The sequence below is a fragment of the Zootoca vivipara genome, chromosome 2 (assembly GCF_965207765.1).
Source record: "Zootoca vivipara chromosome 2, rZooViv2.hap1.1, whole genome shotgun sequence".
Taxonomy (NCBI): Eukaryota; Metazoa; Chordata; class Lepidosauria; order Squamata; family Lacertidae; genus Zootoca; species Zootoca vivipara.
The window spans coordinates 15,965,956-15,991,005 of NC_142584.1; the positions used below are offsets into that span (position 1 = coordinate 15,965,956).

General features: G+C 44.7%; 1 protein-coding gene across 3 annotated transcripts in view; it reads left to right on the top strand.

Moving 5' to 3' along the window:
* The window catches only part of STXBP4 (syntaxin binding protein 4), a 133,896-nt gene that overhangs the window by 10,121 nt on the left and 98,725 nt on the right, over positions 1-25,050 (top strand). For all 3 annotated transcript variants that reach the window (XM_035103825.3, XM_088661372.1, XM_088661373.1), the window contains 6 exons: positions 481-613; positions 2,617-2,749; positions 11,274-11,380; positions 11,917-12,088; positions 18,004-18,082; positions 21,709-21,803. In XM_035103825.3, the coding sequence (XP_034959716.3) occupies positions 481-613; positions 2,617-2,749; positions 11,274-11,380; positions 11,917-12,088; positions 18,004-18,082; positions 21,709-21,803 (719 nt within the window). The remainder of the gene's footprint in view (positions 1-480; positions 614-2,616; positions 2,750-11,273; positions 11,381-11,916; positions 12,089-18,003; positions 18,083-21,708; positions 21,804-25,050) is intronic.

The following is a 25,050-nucleotide window of genomic DNA, read 5'->3' on the forward strand; positions in this document are numbered from 1 at the left end:
ACAGAAGCATCACTCTAGTTGTGGACTTTTCGGGGTGCAAACGGCACCCCGGAATGGATCGAGTCTGTAACTAGAGGTACCACTGTAAGAGAGCATTGTAGACGATAAAAATTAAAATTATTTTTTTTCATACCTGCACTGATGATGGTCATTGTTTGGATGGGGGGCTTTTATCCATTTCCGCAGTCACACAATCAATCAGTCAGTAGCTGAACAGGGTTCCACACCGTCACAAAACAAATTAACCGAAAAAGCCACAAAAACGCAAAATAAATAGCAAAAACAAAAACGCCAAACGTAATCCGTTCCGGAAGTCCGTTCAACTTCCGAAATGTTCGAAAACCAAGGTGCAGCTTCTGATTGGTGCAGGCGCCCCGGAAAAATAGCCGACAACCACCAGGTTTTCAGTGTTTGAGAACCAAGGCGTTTGAGAACCAAGGTACCACCGTATGTCCTTTTGCCTTTCTCTCTCCTTCTAAGGTAAACCTGCTGAGAGCCTCTGTTGGGGATCGTCTTCGAGGTCACTAAGCCCACAGCTGCTGCATCCAAGCGACATCATTGCAAACCTCCACGGAAAGCCCCTGCCAGCGACTTCTCTTCAAGCCACCACAAAGTAACTTTTGAAATCATTTGGAGATTGTTTCTCCGCCCGCCTGCTCCAAGAATTTGTGGGAAATAGCTATTGAAAGCATGACAGTGTTAGCGTTGCAGAAACCATCTTACCCACCCCGAGCTGCCAAAAGCGAATGGATGCTATCAAAGCGGAATTTGTATGAATTCTGACACATTCATTTATTTCATGTTCTGTTTTTCTGCCAATCTGCTTGGGGAAGTGAGTTGGCTGTGGATTTCATCAGGGCCGTTTCGCCCAGTCTGGTCTAGCACGGATTGTTTTTCTGCAAAGCAGGTGCTGTGGACTCCAACTCCCATCAGCCCTTGCTAGCAGGCCCAGTGGTCAGAGGATGATGGAAACTGCAGTCTGCCAATATATGGAGGGCTCAAGGATATGCGTACAGCCTATAGGGACACAGGAAACGGGCCTGTGAAGCATTGGCTGGCTTCACAGTTTCCCCCACATTGTAATTTTTGCAAAGCACACCATAGCTGCCAAGTCCCCCGTTTTCCCTGGGAAATTCCCATTTTTCCAGCTGTTCCTAGCTGAAAAAACGGATTTTTTTTTGTTTTTTCCCGGTTTATTCTGGTGCGGCGGCCATTTTGGAACTGGGCAGAGCATGCTCCGAAGCGACTTTTGATGCTGCTCTGCCCAGTTCCAAAATGGCTGCAGTGCGACATCTGGCATGGCGGCCATTTTGGAACTGGGCAAAGCAGCATCAAAAGTCACTTCTGAGCATGCTCCACCCAGTTCCAAAATGGCGGCAGCGCTACTTCCGGTCTCCTATTTCCGCCCGGTCCCTTATTTCTCTGACAGCAACTTGGCAGATATGAAGCACTCACAGACACAAACCATAATAAAACAAAATAAAAATATGGACTTCAAACCAGTTTTGGGTGATATATCGACATATCGCCCAGCCCTAGTTCATAAAACTCATCTTTGCGCATGCAAAGGCTTCGTGACGGGATCAAAAATCATCTTCTGAGGTACAGGGTGGATTTGATTTAAATCAAATCAATTTAAATCACAATTTAAATCACTAGTCATAAGACTTAATTTAAATTTTTTTTTTTACAGAAAGACTCATTCTTGCTGGTATAATCTTAATATTTACAACCAGATGAAGGTTTCATTTTTGGAACAATAAATTTTAGAGTAGTTTTTACAGTTATATCAAAAAATACTGATTTGGTTATACTATTGTTTATACTATTGGAAATACATAGACAAATAATTATGAAATTATTGTGACGTTTAATAAGTTAACTGTTTATATTTGGACAACTTTTCTGCAGCACTTTACTGGAAGGAGAAAAATAATCATTTCCTTAATAACAATTTCAACAATTTATTTAACTAAAATAATAACATTATAGCATATGTATCCATGTTTGTTAACTGATGTGGTTAAACAGTTTTTAAAAAACAAACAAACTTAGACTGAGTTTTAGCACACATGAAAAACTTAAACAGATCCTTATTTCCTGATGAATAGCCTTTGGACTATAATGTAACTTAAATAGAAAACTATCTTTAGAAAGATTTTCCTCCAAAAGCATTTCATTTTAAAAATCCAATTTAAATAATAATTTAAAAATCCTATTAATTTTTAGAAAATATTTGATTTTTATCTACCTTGCTGGGGTATCTTCCTTTGACGGCTTTATTATCAAAGGCAGATTGTATAGGGATTCCTCCTGGGCTCACTGAAGCGGATTTGTCCTTTATGAGAGCAGAATTACATTAAGTAAATGCTCTGAAGGTTCCCGTCCACACAGCACTGCTTGATTCAACCTCTGGTTACACAAACAGCCACCTGTAGCTGCCTGCATCTTTTGAAATGAAGGCAGCTCCCCCCAATTAAAATGTAAGCATCTTGGAGCAACCTTGATTCCATAGCATCCTTAGGAGAAAACAAAAGGAGATGCCTGCTTCAGGCTGATCCTGGCGTTTCAGCCGCTGACCTTTGAAAGCTAACTTTGTTTTCTCTTCTTGTCTAGTGACAGCGTGTTTCAGATCATCACTGTTTCCAAGGGAACCGGCCTCGGCTTGAACGTTGTAGGAGGCATTAACAGGAATGAAGGGCCCTTGGTGCATATTCTGGAAGTTATTCCTGGAGGTGATTGTCATAAGGTAGATGAGGGGAGAGATTTGCTCCTTTCCCCCTTTTTCGAGCTGGGGGTATTACTTAGTATCTGCTCAGGTGTTGTAAGTGCTTTTCAAAATCGGATCTTATTTATTGTATCGTGGCACTTTTCAAAATCAACTCCAGGCTTCCGTGCTGTCCCTTCCTTATGTTTATTTGTCATTAAACCAGACTTGAGAAAGGCAATCCTTTAATTACAGTGGTTCTCAAACGCCTTGGTACTCAAACAACTTGGAACCCGAACACTGCAAAAGTAAGTGTTCCAGTTTGCAAACTCCACCCCCCCCAAACAATAATATTTTTTAATTTTCAAACAATTCAAAATACAAAATTTGGCAAAAATAAAACATAAAAAGCGGGGGGGGGGAGAAAAATATATCAATTCTTACATGGAATTAACATTGTGGACTTCCTCGATTCCCCCCACACTGGGTCCAATTTTAAATGTAAATTAAGCAATTTTCCTTTATCATCTTAAATCAGTTTATCACATTTTTTCCATTATTTCACAACCAATTCTAATCTAAAACAGAACATCAACTATCCTCAACCTATAAATTCATTAATTAATCCAAATCTAAATTTATTTTCCCATCCATCTCTGTTTCTTCCCTTAGCCTCAAAATTTCTACCCCAATTTTTTTAAAAAATACATTCAAATATTATTTCTTCTATCATAATAGCCTTTAACCACTTATATCTACTTCTGCCCCCCTTCCCCTGCATCAGCCAGCTCCATAAATCATTCCAGTCGGACCACCTTAATCAGTCAGAAAACAAACTTTTTACGGAAGCTGAACGTGCTCTGATTTGAGTGCCACACTTCCATTTTGAGTGTTACACCGAGGTCTGCATTTTTGTTTTTGCAGCTTTTTTGTTTTGTTTTTGTGAACACTGTGGAACCCAGTTCAGCTACTGATTGATTGATTGATTGTGTGACTGCAGTACATTGTTTATTGCTTTCATTTTATGGATCAGTGGTTTCATTAGATAGTAAAATTCATTTTAAATTGCTGTTTTAGGGGTTGGGTTAATCCATTTTGCATGACTTTCTATGGGAAAGCGTGCCTTGGTTTTTGGAAAGCTTTGGTATTAGAACTGACTTCTGGAACGGATTAAGTTTGAGAACCAAGGTACCACTTTAGAGGACTGCCCTTTGTAAAGTAGGAGACATGGCCATCTTAATGCCAAGGAAGGCAGTTCTGCAGCATAAACATCCTTGATAGATCTACCTGTCGATATATGTATATGTATATGTATATGTATATGTATATGTATATGTACTTACCTTAGGGATGAAGATTAACTCATTACTTGGGCAGTCTGTTCCTCTGAAGAACCTCTTTCACTTAGAATATTTCCTGATGTCTACATTAGATATCCTTGTCTGTCCTATAGGCAGTGGATAGAGTAAGCAAAGGGACACAGGTGATGCTGTGGTCTAAGCCACAGAGCCTAGGGCTTGCTGATCAGAAGGTCGGCGGTTCGAATCCCTGCGACGGGGTGAGCTCCTGTTGCTCGGTTCTAGCTCCTGCCAACCTAGCAGTTCGAAAGCACGTCAAAGTGCAAGTAGATAAATAAGTACCGCTTCAGCGGGAAGGTAAACGGCGTTTCCGTGTGCTGCTCTGGTTTGCCAGAAGTGGCTTAGTTATGCTGGCCACATGACCTGGAAGCTGTACACCGGCTCCCTCGGCCAATAACGCAAGATGTGCGCCGCAACCCCAGAGTCGGTCACGACTGGACCTAATGGTCAGGGGTCCCTTTACCTCTAGAGTAAGCAATTATTCCCACCCCTCATTTGTATGATCTCATAAATACTTGTTAAATAGCAACATAGTCCCTTTTTTAAAAACCATCCTTTCCCTGGCTGAAATGCACCACTCCTCTTAGCTCGTAAAAAAACTGCCCTTCATCATTTTCACAGCTCCTCTCTAAACCTTTTCCAAGTTTTTTTTTTCATCCTTCCTGAAATGTTTTTGCCACAACAGAACAGGATGCTCCAATTAAGTCTTACCAACACCAGATTAATTTCCTAAATCTTTGAAACTGCACTCCAGTTTCCAATTGCCTAAAGTGGTGTTAGCTTTGTGCCACGTTCTTGCCTTATTTGTTACCCCCTGCTAAGAAAAGCACGTTCAGTCCTGTTTAGTTACCGTGTGTTGGGTTTTCACTTAGTTGCTACCGTTGAAACTAATGGGAGATAGCAGAGAAGGATGCAACAAAAGAGAAGAACAAGAAAAAGCTATAGCTTTTCATAATTCTAATAGAGGCATTGATAGAGAGAATTTACAGATGCATTGACTCAAGCCCTGGCTGGATCTAGAGCAGGGGTCCCCAGACTACGGCCCAGGGACCGGATGCGGCCCAATTGGCCTGCCAATCCGGCCCGCGACGATCCCCGCCGCCCGCTCTTGTGGCGCGCAGCGCGGCAGCACTCTTCCGGGTCGGGGAAAAAGCGCCGAAAATCCTTTGTGCGCATGCGTATGGGCCTCTCCCGACCCGGAAGAGGTCATTTATGGTGCACTTCCGGGTCGGGGGAGGCCCGTACGCATGCACACAATGGATTTTCGGCGCTTTTCCCCCGACCCGGAAGAGTGCCGCCGCGCACTCCCCTGCCCGCCAGCCCGCCGCGCGATCGGCGCGGTGGGAACCGGCCCAAACTCCGGTAAGTCTGGGGACCCCTGATCTAGAGAGCTCAAAGTAGCGTTTCAGTTTAAAGCCTTGTCAATTGAAACAGGTAAAACAGGTAGAGGGAAACGGGGCTCCACATTGCCACCTGGTGGCACGATGTTGTATCGTACATACAACACATATAAATCGCTTTTTCTTTACCAGTCTAGCTGAGTCCCCTGTGTGCGTAAATAGAGCACATGCCCTGCTGGGCGTATTGTTTTCATCCCTGTCCCCTGAAATATCACCTCTCTCTTTATCTTCATGCTGTTTTACAAGCAGTGAAGTGTGAACCCCAGCACGGCTAGATTCATATACGCCTCGAGTAAAACAAAAATGTCGGATAGAGGTTCAAAGTTGACTTGCTTTTAATTTTTGCCCAGTCTGGAAACTGGGCCGTAAAATATAACAAGAAGAGCACAGCACTGGAATTAATGAAGGCTCTCAGTGGCCTCCTGTTACAAGTCTCCCTCCCTCCTCTGCTTTCTCTTTATTGAACTTAGCAGCATGGAAAGCTTGTGTTGGGACCTCCGTTAAGCTTCTTTTTTGGTGAGATTGTATAGCAGAAACAACTCTCTGGCATTCGCATACAACCTTTTGTCCTTCATTAGATGGTGGCCAGTGCCTTTAATTACCAGAAATGCTTTGTTTGATGTGCATGAGCCTAGGGCTTGCTGATCAGAAGGTCGGCGGTTCGAATCCCCGCGACGGGGTCAGCTCCCATTGCTCAGTCCCTGCTCCTGTCAACCTAGCAGTTTGAAAGCACGTCAAAGTGCAAGTAGATAAATAGATGCCGCTCCAGCGGGAAGGTAAACGGCGTTTCCGTGTGCTGCTCTGGTTCGCCAGAAGCGGCTTAGTCATGCTGGCCACATGACCCGGAAGCTGTACGCCAGCTCCCTCGGCCAATAAAGTGAGATGATCGCCGCAACCCCAGAGTCGTCCACGACTGGACTTAACAGTCAGGGATCCCTTTACCCCTTTACCTTTAAAGTGCATTTAATTATAGCACAGACGGAGAATACGCATGGCTGTCAAATTTTTAACTCCTCCTTTTGCAAGCGTGCTAATTTAAAGAAACCTATTTATGCTCGTTTACACTTTTCTCACCTGGGACCCAGGTGGTGCTGTGGTTAAACCACTGAGCCTAGGGCTTGCTGATCAGAAGGTCGCCGGTTCGAATCCCTGTGACGGGGTGAGCTCCTGTAGCTTGGTCCCAGCTCCTGCCAACCTAGCAGTTTGAAAGCACGTCAAAATGCAAGTAGATAAATAGGAACCGCTACAGCGGGAAGGTAAACGGTGTTTCCATGTGCTGCTCTGGTTTGCCAGAAGCGGCTTTGTCATGCTGGCCACATGACCTGGAAGCTATACGCCGGCTCCCTCGGCCAATAATGCGAGATGAGCGTGCAACCCCAGAGTCGGTCACGACTGGACCTAATGGTCAGGGGTCCCTTTACCTTTACCTTACACTTTTCTCACATTTAAGACCCAAGTCCCACCCCCTCCAAATCAATCCTACAATTTATAGGCAGTTAGGAGCTTTAGCTGTGAACTAGCTTAAGTTTTGGTTACAGGTAGGTAGCCGTGTTGGTCTGAAGAAGTGTGCATGCACACGAAAGCTCATACCAAAATAAAAACTTAGTTGGTCTTTAAGGTGCTACTGAAAGAATTTTTTTATTTAGCTTAAGTTTGTGTGTGCTGTTTGGCACCCGGGCCACCAGAGGCCACTGTTGCCACTTGTGTTGCTTGCCACCGCCAGCTAAGAAGTATTTTAGCCTAGTCAAATAATAATAATAATCACCGAGGAAGCAACGAGATGCTGTTGCTCAGTGGTATAGTATCAGAAGTTATAAACTGGCATCTAAGAAAGCAAACCAGGATTAGCTTCTTGTGAAATAGGTTGTTGCGTGCATTTTCATAGATAGGCTGCTGGTGTGTATATTAAAAAGCAATTAATGGTTTAATCGTGTGCATGACAAAATAAGTGTGTGGCATCCCTTTCTTTCTCTTGCCATAGGTGAAGTGTCAAGTAATCACTCTTTTCCTCATCCATTGCCATATCTGGGCGGGGGTGGGGGGTGAGTCTTAGTCCACAAGCTCACACTGTGGCCTCTGCTTGATTTATTGCGCTCTCTCTCTCTCTCTCTTTTTCTAGCCATCCTTTCCCCCAGTGGCAACAGCGGCCTTCATTTGATTAGTGTGGGTTTATTAACTCGTGCTCTCACAACTGGGCATCCCTTTGCGACAGCCTCCAGGCATTGCGAAGCAGAGATTCCCGCTATTGATTTAGAGCACGCATAGGCAATGTCGGCCCTCCAGATGTTTTGAGACTACAACTCCCATCATCCCCGACCACTGGTCCTGTTAGCTAGGGGTGGTGGGAGTTGTAGTCCCCAAACACCTGGAGGGCCAAGTTTGCCTATGCCTGATCTAGAGGCTATCTCAGTGGTTAGGGAGGAAGAAGGGGCATTTGCCTCCTTATTGACGCATTCTGCCCTGAAAGTTTCGGTTCAAAACCTGTATCTGCCTCAGTCCTGTGTCAGTAAAATGGGAATAATCAGCCTCTCCAGTTTTGTCAGCCTGGTGCACTCATAGAATCGTAGAGTTGGAAGGAACCCTTTGGGTCATCATCTAGTCCAACCCCTTGCACTGCATAAGGATTTGTGACTGAACATCTTTATAGAGTACTTTTGTGCCTTCAGAAGTGACCTATATGTTTAGAATTCCTGTTGTTTTCATGTTGACAGCAATTCCATATCCCCCCAACATTTCTCTGATAAAAATATGGATGTCTTATTCCATATTAATGCTAATAATAGTTTTATTATTTATATCCCCACCTATCTGAATGTGTTGCCCCAGCTTATCTGGACAGCTTCCGACATATATAAAAATATAACCCAACATTAAACATTTTTTTTTAAAAAAAACCTTCCCTCTATGGGGCTGCCTTCAGATGTCTTCTAAAGGTTGCATAGTTACTTATCTCCTTGGCTCAGGGGGGTCACATAACTCCATACTCCCCAACATTTCTCTATTGAAAATAGGGGTGTCCTACCGTACCCTTCAATGTTTCTCTGATGAAAATAGGAACATCCTATGGAGAAGCAGGACATTGCGGGTTCAAAGCAGAAACCTTCTGTAAGTCTGGAACTCTTCCTGGAAAAATAGAGACACTTGGAGGGTCTGCAATTTTCACAGACTGAATTGCTGCTTGCATTGGATTTTTTAAAAGAGCCTCTTTTTAAATTTTAAGTGTAGAACTTGGCAAAAACAGAAATGTGATGTGCTGAAGGCTAAACGTTGGTTTGAGCTGAGTGCAAAAGTGCTTTTTTTCTGGCCTCGTTCTCCACCTCCCCAGCCACCCACCCACATTTTCCTGAACTGTGCGCTAAATTATTGATGCCAAAGTCTTTGCATCTGCTCGGTCCAAATGTTCGCCAAGGTTGTATGTATAGCTGTTTGAAACTGGATCCCTTACCCCCAACCCCTCTGGTGCGAATTAATCCAGCTCAGAGCTGGATTAACTGGGACAGAAACTTCTCACAAACTGTCTGTGGCTTAATTCTAAAACAAAACGACCATCTGTGTCCAATTTTGTGCCCAGTGAAATTCCACTGATATCTCTCACTGATCTGTTACTCTGCTCTGCAGCAGCAAAGTAGTTCAGCTCCTAATGCCAGCCTCTCCTTTCCAGAACATCTAGTACTGCCTGATTATCCACTTCCCTGTCCCTTATCCTTTATTTTTATTTTTCATCCCCTGGCATCCACGTGGCTGTCCAGTCCATCAACTGCTGATTTCGACAGCCCTAGCTGTGAGGACTTGCTTCGCTTCATCACAGTGGCTATTGCTCCCCATCAGGATAAAATAGAGGGAATAAAATACAAGCTTCACCTACAGGGACCCCTTCTGTTCCACAACATGCGTTTTAACACATTTCTGAGTATATTTTGCTCTCTCTCCTAAATCAAAGGCAGAGTTATCGGACTGAAGTGTGGGTGGCGCTGTGGTCTAAACCACTGAGCCTCTTAGGCTTGCCAATCGGAAGGTCAGTGGTTCGAATCCCCGCCACAGGGTGAGCCCCCGTTGCTCTGTCCCAGCTTCTGCCAACCTAGCAGTTCGAAAGCACACCAGTGCAAATAGATAAATAGGTACCGCTGCGGTGGGAAGGTAAACGGCATTTCCATGCGCACTGGCTTTCATCACGTTGTCCCGTTGTGGTTTAGTCATGCTGGCCACATGACCTGGAAAGCTGTCTGTGGACAAACGCCGCCTCCCTCGGCCTGAAAGCGAGATGAGCGAGGCAACCCCTTTGACTGGACTTAACTGTCCAGGGGGGTCCTTTACCTTTACCTTACCTCTACAGACAAACACACACATATAGTGCAGTGCTACTGGGACCCTAATAGTTCAGAATGCATGTAAGGGTACCAACATTTTTAATAGGCGGCCATTTCTAAAACCTCTTCCAGGGTGTCCTGTCTGTAGGAGTGACGTTGTGGAGAATTTGGCGAAATTTTTGAGTGACGCCATGAAATAGCATCACCATAGATCTTTAGAACCACCTTTGTTTCTCACAATGTCTGGATAGTTTTACCTAAAAGTGCCTCCTGCTATGTTTTGTTACTTGTGTTGTGTTCTGACCCTTGTATACAACACACTCTCTCTATATATGCCAATAAAGGGGATTGAATGGATAAAAACTTGTGCATCAGGGCCAAGGCTCTGCTCGAATTCCTTCTTCTAATATGCAAGCTGAGAGTTGAGGTATTTTCTTCTTCCTTTGTATTCCATAGAAGGTTTGCACTGCTTGCTGCTGGCGGTGGTTAGACTCGTTAGTCACCTGTCACACACTTGACCTGCCACATACTGGGGAAAAACAGAAACACAAATACAGCATAATATTAATTTATCCTGGAGAAGAGGAGACTGAGAGGTGGTATGATAGCCTTCTTTAAATATCCGGAGAACTGTCACATGGAAGATCGAGCAAGCTTGTTTTCTGCTGTGGGACCCAAACCCGTGAATTCAATTAAAAGAAAGAGAGTCCAGGATAAAGATGGGTAGGCAAACTAAGGCCCGGGGGCTGGATCCGGCCCAATCACCTTCTAAATCTGGCCCGCGGACGGTCCGGGAATCAGCGGATTTTTACATGAGTAGAATGTGTCCTTTTATTTAAAATGCATCTCTGGTTTATTTGTGGGGCCTGCCTGGTGTTTTTACGTGAGTAGAACGTGTGCTTTTATTTAAAATGCATCTCTGGGTTATTTGTGGGGCATAGGAATTTGTTCATATTTTTTTCCCCAAAAACATATTCCGGCCCCCCACAAGGTCTGAGGGACAGTGGACTGCTGAAAAAGTTTGCTGACCCCTGAACTAAACATTAGGAAGAACATTCTGATGGTAAGTTCTGTTCAGCCGTGGAACGGGCTACCTCAGAAGGTGGCGGACTCTCCTTCCTTGGAGGTTTTTGAGCAGAGTTTGAATGGCCATCTGTCGTGGATTCTATAGCTGCAATTCCTGCATTGCGGGGGGTTGACTAAATGACCATTGGGGTCCGTTTCAGCTCTACATTTCTACACAGTCGTACAAAAAAACCACATACAGCTCCTAAACTGAGCCGAGCAAGGGGCAGAGAGCAGCTTGCTTCAATCGGGCAGTTTTTTGTACCAGGCCGAGTCTGGCACTCTTATCAGATCAAATGGGGCCCTCCCCTTCTCTAAAGGCAATTTGACAGGCTGAACAACCTTGGGAGTTTATAAATTTGGAGAGTTTGCCTTGACATCTTAAGGCAACTTGATTGCAAAAACGAGTGCCAACGATTGTCCTTGTTCTTTCTAGGATGGCCGGCTGAGAGCTGGGGACCAGCTTGTTTCCATTAACAAGGAGTCATTGATTGGAATCACCTACGAAGAAGCAAGAAGCCTAATCAACAGAACAAAGCTGAGGTAACAACTGCCCTGCAAAACAAGTCCTCCGAACACTGCATTTCACACCTGTCTGTCTTCCCTAGTATAGATTTGGTCGATTTATTTCTCTAGCCCTCATGATTAGAAAAAGGATTTTGGACATGTGTTGTTGGAAATGCTAAAATATAGAGCCGTTCAAAAGAACTCCCTGTCTTGCTGGCAAAAATCCTGATACTTTCAGGTGCTGTGATTCTCCAGCGGTTTGACCCCAGCCCCGTAAGGGCACTACATTGTCTCCCGAGACAGATGCCATGTAAGCCCAAACATTCTGGGGGGGTGGTAACAGCACGTTAAAAACATAAGACCCTCTCAAATTTGGCCCTCCTAACCATCAAGAACAAGTGCAATAATTTTTTAAAAAGTTGGTGCAAGAGATTTCTGTACCACTGAATTTTATTGACCCACCAAATATCACTTGCTGCCTGACCCATTTTGATAATTAGAGGGAGGTCTTTATTATTTCAGGAAGAACACAACGTACAATACCTGTGTCCAACCTGTTACTTCATTTTTAGATCTAACTCCTCGTGGGAAATCGCTTTCATTCGACATGGACCTCTTTCCAGTCAAGCGGAAACTGTGCCGCCCCCCTCCAGCCTGTTAACTTCGGAAAGATACGGACTGCAGCTTCCTCCATCTTTGTCTCCGAATGAGAGCATAGACTCAAAGATGTCAATTCTGAATATGGTAAGTATTCTCTGAAAACCAATTTAAGGGTCGTCTGTTGACAGAGGGGCAGCGATCAGCAAGCAAACTGCTAAACTAGATAGATTATCCAAGTCCTGCTTGCTTGTCGCAAATTCACAGGCAGCCAGTTGTTTTAGCAGAAATCAATTCCTTGACCTCCTCACTTACACATCGGTCTGTATGTAGGAGCAGCCTGTTCTTTCAGAAGGCACAAGTGACTGGCAGGGCAGTCCTATATATGTCTAGCTTGGAAGTGAGCCCCGCTGGCAGGGCCGGATTTAGGTTTGATGAGGCCCTAAGCTACTGAAGGTAATGGGGCCCTTTATATGTCCAGCTGTCCTTTGCCAACAACAAATTGCCACTGTTTTTTGTGTGTTGAATATATACTATATGGTCATTTATAGACCTAATAGCTATCCAAAGCCATTTGCAAATGCAGAATGTTGGCACCCTATATATAGGAATGAGCAAACCAGTGGTTATTTTAGGGTGCAGTCTAGCAGGCGGGGCCCATGACTTGCATCATAGGAGCCTACACAACACAAAACACTGTTGCTGTAGGAAGGTTTTGTTTTATTTGTTTTTTATCTTATATTTTGGAAATGTACATCCAGGTTTTTTTCTCTTTAGTTTTTTTGGGGGGCCCTGAGCTGTAGCTTGTTTAGCTTATATGTAAATTTGGTGACTTGCACCCAGGCATGCAGGCATAGCAGGAATGGGCAGTTGGCAGTCCTATGTCAGGATGTAGCTCTCTGTGTTATTTTACGTAACTGACAAGAAAGGAAGAGAGTTGTGTTAGGAAAAGGAGGAAAGAGAGGGAAAGGGTGGCCCCACCTCCTTTGAGCTCCAATCTCTCCCAGTTTTGACTTCAACTAACCACCAGTGTGCATTTCACAAGTGATTGACCCTTGACAGGAAAAAAAAAGGTTGCCCAACCCGGTTATATAGGACAGCTAGGGTTGCCAGACTCAATAGAGGACAGGACTTCTGTGCCTTTAATTGCCCTGCTCTCTTTTGAGTCTGGAAACCTGAAAGAGAAACAAGCAGACCCTTTGCTTGGAAATTAAACAAAGTGTCTGCTGGTTTCTCTTTAAGGTTTCCAGACTCAAAAGAGAGCAGGGCATTTAAAGGCACAGAAGTCCTGTCCTCCATTGACTCTGGCAACCCTAAGGACAGCAGCCTCAGATAGAATCATATAATTGTAGAGTTGCAGGGGACCCCAAGGGTCATGTAGCCCAACTCCCTGCAATGCAGGAATCTTTTGTCCAATGTGGGGCTCGAACCCACAACTCTGAAATTAAGAGTCTCATGCTCTTCTAACTGAGCTATCCAAAGGTTCTCCCCCCCCCCCCCCCCGGTCAACAGCTCACTTTCATTTATACCCTGTGTGCCCCAACACCCATATGTTTCTTATTTTGGTACAATAAAAAAAATCTTAAAATCTTCCTTTCCTTAAGAAAAAACTCACCTTAATTTATACTGAAGTTTTCTTATCTGTGTTGGTCTGATGGAACGTAAGTGGCAAGCAGGGTTTATTTTTGTATGTAGGCAAATTCATGAGCTCCACCAGCTATTGAGATATGTTAAGCTCCTCCTCAGTTCAAAAAAGTCGAGAGGAAAATGTATTTTTTAAATTAAAAAAGGAAAGGAAAGGAAAGAAAGAGTAGGGGGAATTTCTCTGCCAAGCGTGCTGTGTGGCTTCTTCCCACAGCCAGCATCCTGTCATCATTCTTAGTATGGAGGAAGTAAGGAAGTTTGAACAGACACATGATTTCTCCTCCTCCCCACCTCACTCCCCCCCCCAATAAAACCCCAAAGCTCTGCATGAAAAATCTGCTCTTATTTGAAATATAAAATCCAACATAAGGCATGCTAATACAGCTGGAGAAATTACAGTGGAACTGAATAACCTTTTTATTTCGTTCTGTTGGATGTTCTCTTTTAAGCATTATTTTGATAAACTGGGAGTCCATTTGGATCCTAAGCATGCTTTCTTGGGAGTAAACTCCATCAGACACAAGAGGAACATAGACAGGCATAAGACTGTCCTGTAAATAAATGCATTCTCGGCATTGTCTGGTATAAACAGCTCCCTTGGGAAATGACAAACAGGAGGAGGAAAGCAAAACACGATAGTTCATAGATTACATTGTCCATCCCCTTGCATTAGATTTGCAACCTGGATTTTTCAGGAGCCTTGCATGTAACTGAGATGTGCCTGCCCAGTAACGTATAAAACAGAGTCCTTTAAAAGCCATGAATATGTGGGAGCCAGTGTGGTATAGTGGTTAGAGTGGGGTCACTCAGAGGAGAAGATGGTGAAATGCAAACAGGGGACAGAGAAAGGGCAGAACTCCTCAATGCCTTCTTTGCCTCAGTCTTCTCCAAGAAAGAAAAAAACGCCCGACCTGAAGAATATGGAGCAGATGATTCAGCAGGGGAAACACAGCCCAGGATAAGTAAGGAGGTAGTACAAGAATACTTGGCTAGTTTAGATGTATTCAAGTCTCCAGGGCCAGATGAACTACATCCAAGAGTATTAAAAGAACTGGCAGAGGTGATTTCAGAACCACTGGCAATAATCTTTGAAAATTCCTGGAGAACAGGCGAAGTTCCAGCAGACTGGAGGAGGGCAAATGTTGTCCCTATTTTCAAAAAGGGGAAAAGAGAGGACCCAAACAATTACCGCCCAGTCAGCCTGACATCAATACCAGGAAAGATTCTAGAGCAGATCATTAAGCAAACAGTCTGTGAGCACCTAGAAAGAAACTCTGTGATCACTAAAAGTCAGCATGGGTTCCTGAAAAATAAGTCATGTCAGACTAATCTGATCTCATTTTTTGACAGAATTACAAGCCTGGTAGATGAAGGGAACGCTGTGGATGTAGCCTATCTTGATTTCAGCAAGGCCTTTGACAAGGTGCCCCATGATATTCTTGTAAAGAAGCTGGTAAAATGTGGGCTAGACAATGCTACCATTCAGTGGATTTGTAGCTGGCTTACTGACCGAACCCAAAGGGTGCTCATCAATGGCTCCTCCTCATCCTGGAGAGTAGTGACTAGTGGGGTGCCACAGGGTTCTGTCTTGGGCCCAGTCTTGTTCAACATCTTTATCAATGACTTGGATGATGGGCTTGAGGGAATCCTGAGCAAGTTTGCAGATGACACCAAATTGGGAGGGGTGGCTAACACCCCAGAGGACAGGATCACATTTCAGAATGACCTTAACAGATTAGACAACTGGGCCAAAGCAAACAAGATGAATTTTAACAAGGAGAAATGTAAAGTACTACACTTGGGCAAAAAAAATGAAAGGCACAAATACAGGATGGGAGACACCTGGCTTGAGAGCAGTACATGTGAAAAGGATCTAGGAGTTTTGGTTGACCACAAACTTGACATGAGTCAGCAGTGTGATGCAGCAGCTAAAAAAGCCAATGCAATTCTGGGCTGCATCAATAGGAGTATAGCATCTAGATCAAGGGAAGTAATAGTACCACTGTATTCTGCTCTGGTCAGACCTCACCTGGAGTATTGTGTCCAGTTCTGGGCACCACAGTTCAAGAAGGATACTGATAAGCTGGAACGTGTCCAGAAGAGGGCAACCAAAATGGTCAAAGGCCTGGAAACGATGCCTTATGAGGAACGGCTTAGGGAGCTGGGTATGTTTAGCCTGGAGAAGAGAAGGTTAAGGGGTGATATGATAACCATGTTCAAATATATAAAAGGATGTCATATAGAGGAGGGAGAAAGGTTGTTTTCTGCTGCTCCAGAGAAGCGGACACGGAGCAACGGATTCAAACTACAAGAAAGAAAATTCCACCTAAACATTAGGAAGAACTTCCTGACAGTAAGAGCTGTTCGGCAGTGGAATTTGCTGCCAAGGAGTGTGGTGGAGTCTCCTTCTTTGGAGGTCTTTAAGCAGAGGCTTGACAGCCATCTGTCAGGAATGCTTTGATGGTGTTTCCTGCTTGGCAGGGGGTTAGACTGGATGGCCCTTGTGGTCTCTTCCAACTCTATGATTCTATGATTCTATGATTCTATGAGTGTCAGACTTAGGAACCTGGGAGACCAGGGTTCGAATGCCCACTCAGCCATGAAAGCTCACTGGGTGACCTTGGGCCAGTCTCTCACTCTCAGCCTAACCTACCTCGCAAGGTTGTTGGGTGGATAAGATGGGGAGGAGGAGAACCATGCACACCACTTTCAGTTCCTTGTAGCAAAGGGTGATATATAAATGAAATCAATCAATCAATCAGAGCTTCCCTGGGACATATGATCAAATGTTCCCATGCTCTTGGCGGACACGGAGCAATGGATTCAAACTTCAAGAAAGAAGATTCCACCTAAACATTAGGAAGAATTTCCTGACAGTAAGAGCTGTTCGGCAGTGGAATTTGCTACCAAGGAGTGTGGTGGAGTCTCCTTCTTTGGAGGTCTTTAAGCAGAGGCTTGACAGGCATATGTCAAGAATGCTTTGATGGTGTTTCCTGCTTGGCAGGGGGTTGGACTGGATGGCCCTTGTGGTCTCTTCCAACTCTATGATTCTATGATTCTTTTTTTTAATTTTAGCCATTAACACTTTCTAGAATTCTTGACAGCTTAAGAGTCTCCGGCGCCCTAAAGAAGCCAGATTATCCTCCAGGGCCTTTTCAGTGATGGCACCAACCTGGTGGAATGCTCTGTCCTATGAGACTAGGGCCCTGTGGGACTTGATCTCCTTCCGCAGGCCCTGTAAGACAGAGCCTGGCCTTTAATATAGCCTGATCCTCCATTCCTTTTTCCCTTCCCTTTTTTATGAAGAAACCCTTCCCTGGTCTCCTTGCTGGCCTTAGCAGGACTAACTTGGCCAGTTAGCCCTGGCGATGCTATATTGATGTTGTATTTTATAGTGTTTCTAATCTGTTTTTAAGTCATTTTGAATCAGTGTTTTATATTTGTTGTTAGCCGCCCTGAGCCCGGTTTCTAAACCGGGAAGGGCGGGGTATAAATAAAAATTTATTATTATTATTAATTCTATGACACGGCACGAAACAGTGGAAATTCTCAATGCTACTGGGCTTGTTTTTTTTTTTGTCAGAAAAGGACAGCGATCTGTCTGGCAAGAGTTATACGTGCCTTTTGAGTAATAAATGGCATCCAGTTCCCACTTTGGATCTCCTCGTTCTCGGGACCACCACCGTAGCCACTGTCTGTGCAGAGCTACTAAGAGAAATTGGACATTTTTAAAAAGCCATGTCAGGGAAGTAGGAGTGTATTGAAGCCCTTTTCCAGCCTTGGATCCAGCCTGGAATTCCTTAGCTAGAGGCCCTCAGTCGGGAGTGCGCTTTTTACCAGTCGCGCAGTACTTAAGGTTGCCCACATATCTGACGGAATGCACCCTCCCGTTCTTTGTGGCTGGCGGTTTGGCTTGGTGACCACGGATTGGTCCGGCCTGCCAAATTAAGTTCCTTTTGGCTTATGTAGCTTCTCTCACTCTCTGCAGTTAACAGTGTCCCTTCTAGCCTGGTTGCATCGCTGCATGAGTTGATAGGGTGGAGGTGGATTTCTTTGCAGTGGCAGGCGGAGAAAAAAACTAAATAACCATGGTTTTATTCCAGCTGTTCTGGGGCTGCTTGAAGAACAATCAATAACAGACCACTCTTCCAAAGCTGCTTATCATAATTCTATGGGCGCATGTTGTAAAGGGAACCAGTTTCTTTTAAAGCTTTTGATATGTATTGTATATTCATCTGAAGTTTAGATAAAGCATTAGCCAGGGCTTCTTTTCTGTAATCAGCCTGTGTGTGTGTGTGTGTGTGTGTGTGTGTGTGTGTGTGTGTTTGTGTGTTTGGTTTTTAATGACATTTGTTCGTTTGGTCCTTGACCTACTTTACCAAAAGGCACCTCCTTATTTTGTGTTCTTTCTTTCATAGGCGAAAGCCGGATTCAAGAAGAGAGAACAATCTCCCGCATTTTCTGCAAACAACAGTTCCGCTGATGCCTCTGCTGGGGGTAAACTCTCACCTCTTTGCTTTCTCATCACATAGTTGCCATTACCTTTCTCACAGGAGTGGCATGTAATGTGTTTACTTTTCCTTTTGAAAAAGCCTCTATTGTGCGCCAATTGTTCCCCTAACACAAATGGATGGATTGTTTAGCAGTCCATTTCTAATATAATGACCATTGATTAGTTTGTGGGATGGCTGAAGAAGGATGGATTGTCCTGGCTTGTAACTAGGGTTGCCAGACTCAATAGAGGACGGGACTTCTGTGCCTTTAATTGCCCTGCTCTCTTTTGAGTCTGGAAACCTGAAAGAGAAACCAGCAGACCCTTTGCTTGGAAATTAAACCAGCGTTTCTCAACCACTGTTCCGCGGCACACTAGTGTGCCGCGAGACGCTGGCTGGTGTGCCGCGACGTGCGGCGATGAGAAGGGCGATTTGCATTGTCACGTGCATTGTCACGTGCCTGGCGGCCGCCAATGCACATCACTGGCCCGCCGGAAAGGAAGCCGGCCGGGTCACGACGCGGGGCGAGCGCAGCTCTCAACAGCCACCACCACGGGAGGGTGGTTTTAGACAAACTTAAAGAAGCTGGCTGGATGAGCTCAACCTGAAACTTGCTGAGCAAAGGATTGTGCTGGCAGAGAAATCAGCGGCTTGTGAAGCCTTATTACAGGAGATTGCAACCAACACAGCAATTGGCAAGTGTTTCTTACAGTCATAATTATATAGTCAATATAGGGCGGCACAGAGTTAAATTTTTTAACTTTTTTAATGGTGGTGTGCCTCGTGATTTTTTTCATGGAACAAGTGTGCCTTGGCCCAAAAAAGTTTGAGAAACACTGAATTAAACAAAGGGTCTGCTGGTTTCTTTTTAAGGTTTCCAGACTCAAAAGAGAGCAGGGCAATTAAAGGCACAGAAGTCCTGTCCTCTATTGAGTCTGGCAACCCTACTTGTAACCAGCAAGGACAATGCACCCTTTCTTTGCTCATTTGTCTTGTACAGCTATAGGATTGACACCTGGGGATTGGGGCTGTGGGTGCCAGGGTCTCTTCCAAAGCTCATGATGTAGCTACCTTTCTGAAGCTAAACAGATCTGGGTCTGGCTAGTGAAAGGATGGGAGACCATCTTGGAGGCCCATGCAAGTCACTTTGAGTACCATAATGGAAAAGATGTGGGATATAAAGGGTGGCGCTGTGGTCTAAACCACTGAGCCTCTTGGGCTTGCCGATAGGAAGGTCAGTGGTTTGAATCCCCACGACGGGGTGAGCTCCTGTTGCTCTGTCCTAGCTCCTGCCAACCTAGCATTTCAAAAGCATACAAGTGCAAGTAGATAAATAGGTACTGCTGTGGCAAGAAGGTAAACGGTGTTTCCGTGTGCGCTGGTTTCCATCACAGTGTCCTGTTGCGCAAGAAGTGGTTTAGTCATGCTGGCCACATGACCCAGAAAGCTGTCTGTGGACAAACGCCGGCTCCCTCGGCCTGAAAAGTGAGATGAGCGCCACAACCCCATAGTCGCCTTTGACTGGACTTAACCGTCCAGGGGCCCTTTACCTATAAAGGGAGTAATAAATGGTTTTCAAAGTCTGTTTCAGGGAATACTAAGGTTGCAGGTTCATTCCCCATTTGGGGCAGCTGCATATTCCTGCATTGCAGGGGGTTGGACTAAATGACCCTCAAGGTCCCTTCCAACTCTACAATTCCATGAATATGGGGTTCTTCATAAGCTTACACAAAAGCTTCCTCCTTGAGAATATCTGTAACGCTGGACAAGCTTGCCCTCCGTGACAGTTCTTCCCTAGAACGCCCTCCCGTCAGATGTCAAGGAAATAAACAACTACCTGACTTTGAGAAGACATCTGAAGGCAGCCCTGTATAGGGGAAGTTTTTAATGTTTGGGTTTTTACTGTGTTTGATGTTTTCATTCGTTGGAAGCCACCCAGAGGGGCTGAGGCACCCCAGTCAGATGGGCGGCATACAAATAAATTGTTGTTGTTGTTTGAGTGAATTCTAAGCTAAGCCCTGGTTTCTGCAGCAGTCGTTCCATTCAGTAGGCCTGGCTGGAGCCCTGCATGAACTAACACTCCCAGAATGCTTTGCAATGCCACACCGGACACCTGTGACAAACAAATAGACATGGTCAGGCTTCCCTGGAAGTAGGCAGATTGAAAACCTGTCAAGCTTATAGCGTTAGTAATCAATAGGCTCACTGTGGCACAGCATGGTGGATAACACCAGCGTATCTGAAGATCCAGTTGCCATAGAAACTTAAGTATTTTCCGGTGCTTATAGGACTCTGCACTTAACATATATTTGGCACATGTATATTAAGGATATAAAATGAGTGTAAAAAAAGCACCCTGCATTTTGTTTTCACATTTGCCGAAGGTTGGGTAGGAGGCAAGGGCTCAGGCATAGGCAAAATCCTTGTTTTACCTCCAAGCCGCTTCTCCCATATGTCTTAAACAAGCAGTTCATGTATGTACGTACAGCTATAGATGCAAAAATATGTTGGGGTATTCTAAAAGCACATGCACCTTGGGTGGTAGAATACTGTTTGGGTTGTCTAGTGTTGGTACAGCCATGCTTGCTCAACCATGCATATAACACACTGGTCTTGAAAGACCTACATTGGCTCCCAGTACGTTTCCGAGCACAATTGGTGCTGACCTTTAAAGCCCTAAATGGCCTCGGTCCAGTATACCTGAAGGAGCGTCTCCACCCCCCATTGTTCAGCCTGGACACTGAGGTCCAGCTCCGAGGGCCTTCTGGCGGTTCCCTCCCTGCGAGAAGTGAGGTTACAGGGAACCAGGCAGAGGGCCTTCTCGGTGGTGGCACCCGCCCTGTGGAATGTCCCATTCCTCCCATCAGATGTCAAGGAAATAAACAACTATGTGACTTTTCGAAGACATCTGACGGCAGCCCTGTATAGGGAAGTTTTTAATCTTTGGTGTTTTAACGTGTTTTTAATATTCTGTTGGGAGCCGCCCAGAGTGGCTTGGGAAACCCAGCCAGATGGGCTGGGTATAAGTAATAAATTGTTATTGTTATTGTTATTGTTCTGGAAATATGCAGACTTTGGGGGATGTTTTAGAAAGCAGTTTTGGTGACTTGGCAGGAGTCCAAAGAAATGCCCCCTCCCCACCAAAAGAAATTATGTGCATCTGTGCCACAGCCTTTATCAACTTATTTCTCTCTCTCTGTGTGTGTGTTTCCTTTTGTTTGTTTTTTAAAAGAGGTGTCACAGGTCCAAGCCATGTGCCTCTCTCATTATATGACCGTTCATGTTTCAATAATGTCTGTTTGATCCACAGCCCGTTCATTCCCCAATTATCCTCCAGGTTTTGGGGTGAGGTTCCCCACCACCACCCTCATATCTTGGTGGGTTCGTACAAGAAGGTCTAACTGGTATTTCAGCAGCATCCATCAGTTTCCATTTGAGATCTCTAATAAACATTTAAATCGCATCTTGCTTACCATTTAAGGGGGGGGGGCAGAATAACAAACACGGGTTGATTCTGGTATTCAGGTGATTAGCTCCAGTTGTTTGAACAGCAGGAGTTCGGAACACATCCTTCAGGAGGAAAAAGTTCCAATTAGATTTCCAATTAATGTGCAACCTGTTGCCTCCTAGCTGCTCGCCCCACGTGGAGCGATGATTATGGACCACAAAGAAGGAAGATTTCCCTAAACCCCACTGTTCGTCTCCAAGCAGATAAACTAGAGATGGTAAATATCTTCTGTCTGATTTTTTTACCTTTGTTCCTGTGGCAAGTTGGGGACAGAAATTACTATTCCACGCAGGTAAATAATACTCATGAGACCAATGGTTTGCTGTGCTGAATCAACATTTGTTGCCTGATGAAATTATTTAGCAAATATTGAAATGGCCTGGCTGGATGAAAATGTTTTTAAGCTTTCGATGCTACTTTTTCTGCTGTGATTTCCTCTCCTAGCGTCGCAACTGCCTTTTGCAAACGACGCAGGAACCTTTAGCCCAAATCTAGGGAAAGTTGTGCTTGAGCTCCCATTGACTTTATATCCCATTAATTTCGGCAATTTACTTTGGCTCTAGCGGTTTACTTTGGCTCGGGGCCCTTGTTGTCTTTCCTTTTAAAATATTTTCATAGTCACACTAGCTTATTTCTAGCGATCTCTAAAATTCGCAATATATTACTGTAGGTCTCCAGCCAAAGTAACTGGAAGATTCCCATTTTGGCCGGGAGTTATGAGCACTTTGTGGCTACGACATGAACTTGCAGCGCTTTTGTTCTTCTTGCCAAGTAAATGGATTTCAGCAAGGACTCTTTGGGCTCACAAAGAGAGTGGCAGGGACTGAGTGCTTATGTGGATTGAGATCCAAATAGAGGAGTTTACACGTTAATGCAGCTGAAGAAAAGGGTTAGAAAGGGGTCAGCAAACTTTTTCAGCAGGGGTCCCTCAGACCTTGTGGGCGGCCTGACTACATTTTGAAAAAGAAGAAGAAGAAGAAAGAATGAATTCCTATGCCCCACAAATAACCCAGAGATGCATTTTAAATAAAAGCACATATTCTAGTCATGCAAAAACACCAGGCAGGCCCCACCAATAACCCAGAGTTAAATAAAAGGACACATTCTACTCATGTAAAAACACGCTGATTCCTGGACCGACCGCAGGCTGGATTTAGAAGGCGATTGGGCTGGATCCGGCCCCTGGGTCTTAGTTTGCCTACCCATGGATTAGACAGTTTTTGGAGCCACATTTTCTCTTGGAAATGGTTGCAAGAAATTTCACAGTGGAGGTGCCATCCTGCATTCCCCCCCCAGCTGTTTTTAGGGGCTGCAGTCCTTCTCCTTCCTCACTCCACCCTGTGTGCATTGAAAGCAAGTTTCAAGTTGGCTTCCTGAAAGGAACTGAGCAGAGCTCCCCCAACCTGGGTGCATGGCTGCTGAGTATGGTGCAACAGGCTATAGACCTTGGAGGAGCAGGTGGGTGGGAGACCTTGTGTTAGAGCAGGGTTTCCAAACTAGGGTCTTCTCCTGCTGTTGTCGGACTACAACTCCCATCATGCCTAGCTAGCAGGACCAGTGGTCGGGGATGATGGGAATCGTAGTCCGAAAACAGGGGGAGGCCCAAGTCTGGGAAACCCTGTGTTATAGCACGGATGGGCCTCTGATTGGAGTAAATAGCTTGGCTTTGTTCAGCATCCTTGTCATGAATGTGGCTTCCCTGGCTACATTGAAGGGCCGGATCCTACTTAACTCTTATTAAGTGCTACTCCACAATGTGTTCACTCCCTCCATGCAGCGAGAGCAGGATTCCAGCCAAAGATTATTTCCCGGAAGAACAATATGGAAGCCTGTGATTCATTGTGAGTTTGGAGCAAGGAAGTATATTCAACAGGGCAGCCTTGCTTGTACACACATTTATTTGTTTTTAAACAGCTCTCTACTACCGTTTCTCATTTTTTTCCAATCCTAAATTCCATTTGCCACATTTCCACATCGGTTTGCTTTGTCCATAATCATATAAAAACCTAATGAAAATTCATCAGTATTTTTGGGTGCCTTTTTCCTCATATGCATGTTTCGGGGGCGTTACTTTGCCCAATTTGCACATTTTTTTGCAAATAGCCTTTCATAATGCAATGCATGCATATGTGAATGTTTGTGCACGTTTTTTGGGGGGGTGGGTGGAGAAACAGCTTTGCAAAATTCAAGTGTGAATTTCAGAAAATAGCTGGATTTCAGCTTGTGTATTCTCTTGGAAAGTGTGAGCTCTTCCCTGTTAGTGAAGAACAAGCCAAGGGTAACGGATGACCCTTGCTCCTTCCTCCTACGTCTGAGTTTGGAAGTTGTGCTAGCAAACTATGGCTGCAATTTGCTGGAGATTTCATGCCTAGGGGCGTTTGTAACCCAGCAGATAATAGAGAAGTTGAAGTCAAGTCTCCCATTACTAAAATTTCTTCTTTCCCTGAAAACACCTACAGTTTGAGAGGAAAGTGTTTTGGGTATCAGTGATACAATTTTTCTTTTCTTTTCAAGTGCTTCCATCAAGGTGCTTTTATCAAAGTTCTGCCACCGCCTTCTTCCCCAGCTATTTCCCAAAGTTGTTTTGCTAAAAAGATCTCATTTCTCTTTTTGGTGATACCCTCTTCTCTCACTTCATCTATACCGAGAGCAGAAAAATAAGCGGGGAAAGAGCTGCGGAGGGCAGACCACTTAGATATTTATATCATTTTTGTGTAAGTGCTTGAAGATTGGGCTTCCGAATTTGCTCTTTCTTTCCTTTTTCTTGCCGTCAGTTGTTTGTTTTAGGAGACTAAGTGCTGATGCAACCCACCTGAGTTGCGTTTCAAGCTGCATACGCCTCTTTTCAAATCTCCTTCCTTTAAAATCCTTGTTTGGGTGCCAGAAAATGGCACTGTAAATCAGCCCGGCTGCTTTATCCCCCTGCTTATCTTACTTCAATAGGCAACCCACCCACCCAACACCTAGAAGAAGCACCATCTACCCCCCCGCATTCTCTGCACACCTCCCCAACCTTTTCAGGAAGAGCCCGCTGGAATGAATGGAGGTTTCAAAGTGGCCCGCTTTGGATTGTCTCTAGAAAGCACCCGCCAGCTTTCACGCGGGACTCTTGCTTGTTGCGCACCTGCCCTGATACATTGTGTGCTTTCTTGGCAGCCACTAGGAGACCCATTCAAACATTACAAGGAGGATGGGTTAGGCAACAGAGAAAGGATAAACCTGTGCTTATGTCCTTCTGAGATAATGTGCGCAAACCACTTTGAAAGCTCCAGAGCGCCACGTAAATGCTTTTCTTCCGTGAAGGCGTTTTGCAGAATCAGGGTTTCGATTCCGCCACAGCACACTTACGAGTGTATGCAAAACTTTTCTCTCTGTTGATGTGTAGGAACAGATCAAGGGAGCCCAATCCACAGGGTTCAATAAAGAAGACAGCAAACAATCGTAGCGATTATTAAGTGTGTGCT